Source organism: Lolium perenne, chromosome 6 (genome assembly GCF_019359855.2).
Source record: "Lolium perenne isolate Kyuss_39 chromosome 6, Kyuss_2.0, whole genome shotgun sequence".
Classification (NCBI taxonomy): Eukaryota; Viridiplantae; Streptophyta; class Magnoliopsida; order Poales; family Poaceae; genus Lolium; species Lolium perenne.
In genome coordinates, this window is record NC_067249.2 from 153,488,943 (window position 1) to 153,499,753 (window position 10,811).

Genomic DNA, 10,811 nt, shown 5'->3' on the forward strand with positions numbered 1-10,811 from the left:
ACAGTCAAGCGGAGACGAAAAGCATCACTCTGTTGTCAGCTCATATTTTTCTGGGGATGTCAGCATAAACAAGGCAGATGGCGTTGAGCCTGCCAACAAAATCGACCCACCCACATTGGGCATGGACATTGAGCAGAGTCATGCTTTTGACAATTGTCTCGATGTAACTCCGAGCAGCATTTCTGAAGAACTCTCCTGGACGAGATACAAGATGGTGAATGCCCCAACCACCCCTACAGAGGAAATGCAAAACTACCTTGATTTGGACCAGGAGGCCATCATGACGTCGATCAGTTCTCTCTATGATAATTTAAACCTCAGTCCTCCTGCTGAGGTAGAATTTTGTTCTACATATGATGAAAAGCAGCTCGCTGAGGTCTACAAGCGGCTATCCCGGTACTGCATCCAAGCCCATGAGTTATCCTCGCCTGGAGAGGAACTGGCTGACCAACTACTGAATGAGGAGTTGGAGTGCCCTCTGCATGTCTATGAAAATGTTATATATCAGCACAAAAAAGTGTGTCCTGAATGGTACTTCCATCCTGAACAATGCAAGCTTGCTGGCTTGGACGACTACCAGCGCCTAGTGCTTCGCGATGATTTTCTGTTTCTGTACGGTGATTGGGATTACTACCGCTTAACTTATCATACCTACCAGGGAGATCTAGAGTATGTCCACTTCTGTGATGAGCTGTCAAAGAAAATTAAGTGGATTGAAGATGAAACGGCACTCTTCGGGGATCAGTGGCCAAGATACGAGCTAGTGGCTTTTCTTCAATCACTGGAGATTGCAGTGCAGTTTCCTAATATTTTTGCACGTTCAGTTATCTCTGGCTTGAATGAGCATCTGGATAGCCTTCGGTTTTACCTTGACAGCCGGAAGGACTGGGATGGTGTATATCTCGAGATATGGAAACGGGTTGCTAAGTATAAGGTGAAGTTTGATGAGGTTCTGATGCAATTGCATGAAGAGAACATTTTCCCGTTCCGCAGGCATGAGATAAAATCTGCGTTAGATGATCCGGGCGTCAGCTTGATTAAGTATAATTATGAAAACTTCGTGGATCGCATTGATGCGAAGTTCTCGGAAGACGAAGCTCGTCCCTTGCTTGTAGAGGCCGTTGAGAAAATGTTTCCGAGACGGAAGAACTATTTGGATTATGCAAGAAAGAAAATGGAAATTGCAGTTCGTATTGGTTTGATTCCCAATTCGAACCTAGAAGTTGCTGCACAAGGTGGGAGAAACCAAGGTGTGAAGACAAGTCTGCAATAGTGAGCTGAGAACCAATGCCATGAGCAAAGAATGGCTTCTAGCACCCTTAGCTGAACATCTTAACTACGGCAAACTTTCTGGCCTCTTTATTCACTTGTTTGCTTGTTACCAAACGAATTTGGCTTCAGCTTGGATGTCGTTGCTTAGTTCTGCTTAGGTGGATGTATTGAACATGTATTTATGTACACTAATATAATCCAGGAACCACCAAAATACTATCCCCTTTGTACTAATACACAGTAGCGCGTACCAACGTTGAAAGTTCACAAACAAACAAAATCAAATTAGAAAAGGCTTTCAACTACATGCTAATTGAGCTTTCAGTTCAATATAATTATAGCTTTCAACGACACGCTCGTTAGTGGTTACACAACAATCCAAAAAGAACAAGAATGAAGCAGAAGCAGCAGCAGCAGCTCAAATCGGATGCGCATAATAACTATTGGAGTATCTCATCAACATGCGTCTGTCAAACCTCATCTGCTACAATGAGAAGGACCCGCGCTCGTTCTTTGACTTCAGTGTGTCGTCTTCGTCAGAGCTTGGAGTAGAGCTGCGGCGTGCGCCACTTGAAGAACTTGCCGGTGGGGAGGTCGGCGGGCGGCAGCAGCGCGAGCCCCGCGGCGACGCGGCCGGCCTCCTCGGCGGTGCGCTTGCCAGACCCGCGCGTCATGTCGGTCCGCGTGAACCCTGGGCAGAAGCAGTTCACGGCGACGGCACCCCGCAGGCGCGCGGCGAGGAGGCGGGAGTAGGCGTTGAGGGCGAGCTTGGAGACGGCGTAGTCCGTCCACACCGCCGGCCACCCGTGCTCCTGCCACGTCCCGTCCTTGACCTGCGCCAGGAACCGCGACGCCATGGCCTCGATCTCCTGCTCCGTCAGCCTTTCCTCGTCCAGCAGCATGTTCCTCAGCGACGGGTCCCTCACCTTCTGCAAAAAGATCAACGCACATCAATTTATTTCTGAAATTTCGCCTATAGAAACTGCATTCTTCTTGTAAATCTCTCACTCACACAAGTCACAGCAGTTGGCTGCCATTAGCAAATGCCCACAGGTAATTAGCTCATGTGTTGATCATGTAACCGGAGTGTGTTCCAGATGGCACTGGACTAGTCAAGGTGTGGACGCAGGACACTGAAGAAGTCACGTACTGTGACTGAAGAAATCTGGCATTTTGTCTGTCGAACGAGTCTAGCCCGTTCAAACTTCAGAGTCCACATTCCATCTCTGAACCAGCTGACAGTGAGCTCATTATGAGCTGCTCATAGTCAAGCTATTTGCTCCTTAACGAAATGCTATTTATTGCAACCTCAATTATATGATTTGACCCACATGGAAAAAAATTGATTCAGCATTTGCATGTGCACTCAATGTCTGCAGGTTTGAAGTTCCCACTCACAACTGGTGCAAGCAAGCATGGGAGAAGATAGAGTAAGGATTTATTTCGGAATTACTTCGCCTAACAGAACTGCATTCTCTTGCACTACTATATAATTGCCATTAGCAAAAGCCAACACATAATTAGCCCTCACTGGAGTGTGCTCCAGAGGGCTTGGACTAGTCAGGGTGTGGACGAAGGACACTGAAGAAGTCTGTACCATGACTGAAGAAAATTGGCATTGTCTGTCGAACGAGTCGCCATGAGCTCATAGTCAAGTTATTTGCTCCTTAATGAACATCTATTTTTTTCAACCTCAGTTATGTGATTTGACAAGCACGAAAAAAAAAAAAAATTGAGTCTGAAGTGGCATGTGCACTCAGTGTCTGCAGGTTTGAAGTTCCCATTCATAACTGGTGCAAGAAAGCATGGGAATAGATAGAGTAAGGATTTGGTTCCAAACTCATTACTCATCTGAGCCTCGTGCTGAACAAAATTAACTAGTACTCAGGAGGTTGGAACGCTTTTAAACCAAGACAAAACTATGTGCCCTTTTCACTGAATATAACTGTCAGTGAGAAAAGTTGGTGACAGATGGTTCAGAATGGCAGGGCCAGTTTCATCAGCTGAATTACCCATCCGTAATCCGTTGACATGATCACATGAGACATAACTTACAACTAATGTACTACTGTGGCTGCTTTGTAGAGTGAGAGGAAGAGTTAAGTACACGTAGTTAACTTGTAGTGATGCTATGTTAGTTTGACCACTTACATTTAGAAGGCCAAGCTGGGAGCTGAGGTTGAGGATCCGGCTGGTCCCAGAGGACCGTCGGAAGAGCGGCAGTAGCGCCTCGATGAGCATCTTGGCACCAAAGAAGTTCGTCCGGAGGACTGTCTCAGCATGCTCCACCGAGTTGGTTTCGATCTCGTTGAACGAAACCCCAGCGTTGTTCACCTGCAGGCCGGGAGCAAGGTTGGTTTCAGAATCACATAATTTCATGTTAGATTAGGACGCCTGCAGCATTGTTGAAGCAAAGGAGATGTGATCTCATTACATCTACCATGCACCAATTCAGCAGCAACTTTTGCGTCCTTTCCCCTTTCTGGTTGAACGGTTGCTGATGTAGGTGTAGAATTATTAATTGTGCAAGTACATGAAGCGGTAGATATGTAGCTTTTGCCCTCATTTTAACTAAACATTTCATGGTGCGGCGGATGACAAGAGCTAACAAAAGCTACACAATTGTGTTCCATACGAACCATTTGACATGTGTGAGCAGAACAGCTCAAACAAACCGGGTGGGAAAACAACACAAGAAACTTCTTCTGCTTTATGTAACTTCAGCACAAAAAATATGATACAGATCTGCACCGGCCATATCTGCAATAATGTTGCGATGACCTGGGATTGCAATGGAGGAACAACTTGCAGTCATCGATCTTATAGATATGCTATCTCATCCAAAGAACAGCTCTTGTGCTGCCACTGTTCCATCGGCATGTATGCATGGAACACAAGGCTTGACAAGATGATATTAGTACTACAGTAGTTTGTTTGCTAGTCAGGGTCGATCCTTCTCTTGTTTGTTTCTGTATTTTTTAAAAACCCTATCGTGTTGCATGCGGTTCGTAGACTTTGGGCCATCCCCGATTACTTAAAATCGAGTCCATGACCAGACAAGATGCGCAGGGAATCATGTAGTAATGGTATGCACAAAGCATCTTCTGTGCGTGGTTGACCTGCTCCACTTGGGTATCTCGATCGGCTCAAGCAAAAACTCTGAAGCTTTTTTTTTTCGAAGTAGTTCCACTGTTATCATGAAACTATATATTGCAGAGTTCACTATAGGTATTTGTTACATAGCCATATGGTAACTTTTTGGACGTGACCAGGGGATAACTAAATGTCAGATATCGCTATCGACGACGAGACCGATCGATCTACAGGTTGGTACTAGCTTGGACCATCATCTTGGTCGTCACTTTCTTCATTAACTCGCGACGTATATTAAGGGCAACAAAGGCCGTTTCATGCCCTAATTGACCCGCAGCTAGCTACTCGTGATGACTTTTGATCTAACTCTCTGGCTGTGGAGGGACGCTTAATTAGGCAACGAAGTCTATTCCACTAAAACACATCCTGAAGATATGTACATGAGATATAGCTAGCTGTCTGTCGTCCTTCACTTTTGTGGGCCGGCAATATATGTTTTTAGTTCACGGCCATATAATTAATTGTATCCACCACCAGAAAACTTTTAGATGTATGTATGCCTTATTTAGCATCAACCACAAATTGTTTCATTGCACGTAGTGTTGGTATGCCTTGTTTGGTATAAGCACAGTTTATTATGCAGAAAGTAGCTAGCTAAGGCTTGGTTTACATAAGGAGCGAGATGATCCATATGTAGCGTTTGTGAGGTGCGATCGAGCTGGAAATTTTGTCTAGTGGAGTATGGTAGGACATACTATATACTTTCTAGGGTGGAGTATTAATCTTGGTAGACTAGTAGGTAAGCAAATCCCTAGTATTAGCGCACAGACAGATTGTTCATTGCATATGTACAAGCGGATGATTCTCTGCTATCAAACAGCTTGCACACCACTTGGGTCGTAGACTCGTAGTGCTTGTGGAACTTAAGATATATAGTATATCCTCAAATTAAGCCCCATTTTCAACATGGAAGCGAAAGGAAGCGTACAAAAGGCAAATGATCTGCACACGGCTCATGTACACGCAGAAAATGGCAGGCGGATCAAGAGAAATCCGGTCTATAAGAATCAAAAGACAAGGACTCACCAGAATGTCGAGCCCGCCGAGGTCGTCGCGGATCCAGGCGGCGAAGGCGGCGACGGAGGCAGGGTCGACGACGTCGAGCTGGTGGAACCGTACTGAGGGAAAGCCCCTGGCGCGGAGCTCGGCGGCGGCGGCCTCCCCGCGCGCCTGGTCACGCGCCGTGAGCACCACGGAGAGGCCCTGCTCCGCCAGGCGCACCGCCAGCGCGTGCCCGATGCCGCGGTTCGCCCCCGTCACCACCGCCACCGTCTCCCCGGTCCACCACGCCCTGATCGGCGCAACAAAGTGAGAAACAGATTTGGCAGATCTCTCGTCAATGCACACAAACATGCACGAGGTAATCAAGGTTGGTTAGCGAGTTACTTGTGCGGCGGAGGCGTCTCCTTGGAGCTCGAGCAGTCCATGGATGGAGGGGAGGAGGAGGTCGATGGAGCCAGCTGGCCCTTGGTCGCCTCGTGCCGGGGGAGCCGGGAAGGAGAGAGGGAGGCACCGGCCACGAGAGAGCAAAGCAAAGCCTGCTTGGAGTGGGAATCAAATGGAATAGGGCAGTATATATATATAGGGAATAGGGACGGCTACCCCTGCCCTGCGGCGAGGGACTGCCCGGCGCAAGTTTCTGTCTGGCGTTGGGGGCGATCCGGTCAACTGACGGGGCATCCAGTGCAGGGCACAGTGATTACAATCTGAAAGCAGTTGACTGTAAGCGCCATTTATACATTCTTAATTTATATAGGAGTATTAGTAGGTTAAAGTTGTGAATGGACCGTAAAAATACACGCCATCCATAAATACATGTTTTAAATTTGTCTAGATTTAAATTTATCTATATATAATAAATAGTGTCTACATACATCAAAATTTTAACAAATCTAAGACATCTATTTATAGAGAGTGGTAATATAATATTTTAGGACGAAGGCTTCTTCCAGGTTATGGCTATATAAGTATGCCTTATACTTTCGGAAATTTAATTTAGCTCATGGGAGTTTATGGTCCCTCTCTACCAAAAACATTTATATCCAAGTCTCAAAAAAATTTGGCGAAAAATTCTACATACACATCTCCATAATAGATGTGCATTCGTCAAGTGTCGCGAAAAAACGATATCATTTATGATTTAGGTAAAAAAAGAGAAATTTTATCTTATGGAATGTCTTATGTTTAGTACAGAATTTTGTATTTTTTACACACGCCACATGATAAGTAGATTTTTCATGAAACGACTTTGTGGACGCGTAGCACGTGAAACAAAAAAAATTCCAAAAGTTGGATGAAAAATGAGAGGGAGATATTACGGATTTGCAGTACACAAGACACAATAGCAGTTCCGGCGTACTCCCTCCATTTCAATGAATAAGACACCCTCGTTTTTCATGTTTTTTTTTAATCAAGAATTACTCTAAATATATAAAGTCTGTTGGCATAAAATTATCATATTTAGAAAGTGTTTTTCAATACGAATCCAACGATATGAATTACATACAATATAATCAAGATTTTGTTACTTAATTTTTCGAGCAGAATTTGTCTTGAAATGTGTGTATATCTTAGGTGTCTCGTTTTTGCATGCAGCTAAGAATCAGAGCTATCCGTGTTTGGATCTCAAGACTGAGAGATTAAAGTAAGGAGTTTATTGATCTCTGACTTTGCAATATGTATGCTATAATGATGTCATTGGAACAAACAATTTCTTCGGAAAAGTATGGCGCCAAGAATCCGAGATATCCATGTTGGATCTGATGGCTGAGAGATGTCCAAAGTAACTTTTTTTTTATCTCTGACTTTGCAATAATAATGTCAATGGAACAAACATTGTCCTATTAGATTTGGCTCAATGAATCTTTTAGTTTCAAATTGGACGCGAAGTGGGTTATGGGTGAAAAAAATCATGGTTTCTAGCCCTGCATAATTAACAAGTACTTCCTAAATGTAAGATGTTGAACCATTTTCTTTGATTAGCCCACTTTTGTTTATATCTAGTCTATTTTTACGTAGGTTCACCTTATGTTGTATCTAGTCTACTTTATAAACATCTAAAACAACTTACATTTCTAAACGGAGAGAGTAGTACCTGTAGAAAGAGGTGGTGCCCTCATCCAATTTTCATTTTTTGCAGAATTTCTTTGCATCGAAGAGGCGGTGCGCGTCGGTGGAAGGGGGACTTGGTTGGCCACTACAGCTCTGCACATGCTGTTGTTGCTTCCAGTGGCTGATTGACCCTCTTAATCTAACTTGAAATCTTGCTTCCTCGATCGGGTGCAAAGGTTCAGCTCCGCAATGCATCCGTCGTGCCTCGTGCGTGCATGGGCGCATCGCATGGCTCGTCAGAAAAGAATCCCACCGGTCCACTGTCTTGAAAACAAGTAAAAGAATTAGTCACGTCCGACGTCTGAAAAGGGCAAAATTAAGGGACGACGACAGTGAAAGAGTTGGAAATCTTACACACCCAACTGATTGACATGTAACATGTTGTTCACGAATAGTATGCATGCATGTTATTGTCGCCCCCTTTCAGGATTATGTTTGGTGTGATGCTTAAGTTGCAATGGTTAGTTAGTTAGTTAATTGGCATTACTTTTAATTAGTTCAAGGACTGGGTCACTAGCTCAATGCGATGTTTTTTTATAAAGAGTATATATTAATATCAAGAAGATATCAATTACACTCAGCCTCTGCGACAATGAACCGCCTAATAACAATATAAATGCACGCAACAACAAAAAATTGCACAAAAGAAAAATCCCACCGCAGAGATCAATTCCTTCTGGCAGCGAACCAAACACCATCAATACAACACCATAAATTCATCTTTTCTAAAAGCGACGCCTCAAAAAAAAACATTGAACAAGCGTCCTCATCACCCTGATCATAGATCATAGGTATTCATCCTAGAGAAAGTCTGTGCTCACAAAACAATGCCTTCAACAATGTTATTGTTAGACACAATCAATTAAGGCCCGAACTTTTTTACCCTGCAAGTTTAGAATCTGGACTTCTCATATGTTGCCGCCCCTACTTGCTGTTGCCGCTGCTCCAAGTGACAAGTTAATGAACAAAGCCAATTCTTCATCACCACCAGTACTTGAACCACCATTACCATCGGCTTCCATGTCATTCTCTGAAACCAAACAGTCAGTAAAAATTTGGTTGTGCACGACCAAATACCATGATCCAACAAACTCTAGGTCCGTCGTCCATTTGGAGTTCGTTGGCGGAGCCTTCCAAAACAATGGAGACAAGCATCAAGCAGCCTGGCGTTTCTTGCGTGAATCTGAAAGTCGCATGGTTTTCACAACTTCGATTTGGATCCACATTCCATGGATGAAAACGTGTTAATTCTAATTGATATCTTTTTTCAGGTAGATATCTTCCTAGTATATTACTGCCATGGAAAAATTTAGAATGGCCCCAAAAGGCCAAAAGCCTACTTTTCCGAAATGCAGGGAAGTGGGAACTAATAGTCACGTGAAGAACAACTCCGTAACGTTACTGACTTACTGTCAGATTGCAAAACTAAAGTAGTTCAGGTCTTGTGAGTTCTGATTGCTCGCTGCACGAGGGAGTCAATTATGCGAGCTGAATAAAACTAGCTAGTGTCTGACGTACGTGACCAAGACAACGGCCAACTCTTGTCAAACAGAAGAAAACTATCAACCGCTCCATTGCCAAGACATGGTGGACAACGGCAGTTCTTGCAATCTAGCACGGGGCTCACGTTTTCTAACGGAAATTGGCCAAATTGTCACGTTTTCTAAACAGTGCACGCCTTAACTGGAGTTCATCCCTGGCAGTACGTCTGGCACACTTTCGTTTTAAGTTCCAGGCCATCATTTTCTTGGCTCTTGTTTTTTTGGAGTACTTATTTTAAGATTAGACGGACTAATTAGGTACAGGCAAAACAAAGAAGTTCAAAATCATAAAGGAATGAACTATGTACTTGATGATGCGAGTGCACGTTTGTCACAATTAGGTTGCTATACATAGCTAGCTAGATCCTTAAATTGTTCCTAATGTATTGACCAGACATCAACATATAGTGGTTCAGCAGTTGAGATCGTGATGGAGCGTACGTCATAGTGTTGTTTAGTTGCAGGACGATAACACCGACCACGTGCTAATGACTGATTAGTGCAATTTGGAGTACCACTATGCTATTAAAATAACCAAACAAGAAGCCTGGATCATTCTTCACAAAAAGGGGACGACGTCTATTAGGATTAAACTGACCTCAGCCACTAGTTACATAAACGTGGCTAGCCAGCTAGGTGTCATGTTACGGCTACGAGTGTATTTATCTCAACCAAGATTCTTATTATAGAAACAAGGCATTCATATGCTCCTGGTTTTTAAATGAATTTTAAACGTATTTTAAAATGCTAAAAAAAATCAACAAAAATTTCGCGCTTACCTGTCGATGTCCTATGTGTTGGCAAATAGTCGTTCCACAGAAAAACGATATCTTTTTTGTTATGTGTAAAAAAGAGAAAATTTGGTGCTAAAATAACTCTTCACGACATATTTTCTTATCTTTTTTACACAAGACATAAAAAATATTGGGTTTTTTGCAAAACTTGGCATGCGCAGATAGGGTATTAAGATGTACGTGTCAAATCTTTGTTGAGAATCTTTTAATGTTTAATATTTTTATGCCAATAGCATATTCACCCAAGATCAAAAGTTGATTTCCGCTTATAATAGTCAGTGCTACTTACTCAGCAATCTAAAGAAAGCCTTGCTAGGGGTTGGGACTTGAGATTGTTTGGTGGCCTACTACTTTGTGTGCATCGTCCACATCTTCCTAGTGGTTGTGGGCTTGTGGCACAGCTATACACCATGAGTGGCTTTCTTGATGCATTGACGTTCCTGAAGAAATAAACATGTTTTCTGTTGCTATTTATGAACTTCGAACCAATCAGGCATCAAAGTGTGTTCATTTTAAAATTGAAGAAGGAGGATGAGAAAGCGTCAAACTTAGAAGACATGCAAAACAGCCAATGGTTAGTTTCAGGTTGTCCAAAGCGAACACGATAGAACTCACTAAACATATGCCAAACTAACCTAAACAAAGAAAGAAAGGAGAAGAGGAAACCCAAAAGAAGGTTATGAAGAAAGGAAAAAATAGCCGGTGCATGGAAGATTTTCAGGTTGTCAGAGCACATGTATAAATTGCTAAGAGCATTTCCATCGGAAGCCTTAAATACATCGATTAGGGGGTTCTAGTGAGAGAAATTCCTCACAACAGCAATAAAAATCCACGTCACGCTGCTCCCAATAAGTTCGAAGGGGATCCAACCATCATCCTCTAAGACTAGCTGACATAGGCATCCCCAATGGCCCTGCCGAAGATGGTACCCGGGGTTTAC

General features: G+C 43.4%; 1 protein-coding gene across 1 annotated transcript; it reads right to left on the reverse strand.

Moving 5' to 3' along the window:
* Positions 1-1,555: 1,555 nt before the first annotated feature.
* Positions 1,556-5,968, reverse strand: LOC127307172 ((+)-neomenthol dehydrogenase). The gene is made up of 4 exons (XM_051337880.1): positions 5,812-5,968; positions 5,452-5,716; positions 3,424-3,606; positions 1,556-2,201 (listed from the first exon to the last, which is right to left on the reverse strand). The coding sequence occupies exons 1-4, from the start codon at positions 5,850-5,852 to the stop codon at positions 1,809-1,811; spliced, it is 882 nt and encodes a 293-aa protein (XP_051193840.1). The 5' UTR covers positions 5,853-5,968; the 3' UTR covers positions 1,556-1,808.
* Positions 5,969-10,811: the final 4,843 nt, after the last annotated feature.

Bases quoted from the DNA above. Each gene is read 5' to 3' on its own strand.
- LOC127307172 (XM_051337880.1), bottom strand. From the start codon at position 5,852: ATGGACTGCTCGAGCTCCAAGGAGACGCCTCCGCCGCACAA. The intron at 3,607-5,451 runs GTGAGTCCTTGT...CCCGGCCTGCAG, and splicing joins TCGGCGGGCTCGACATTCTG to GTGAACAACGCTGGGGTTTC. The intron at 2,202-3,423 runs GTAAGTGGTCAA...ATCTTTTTGCAG, and splicing joins CCCAGCTTGGCCTTCTAAAT to AAGGTGAGGGACCCGTCGCT.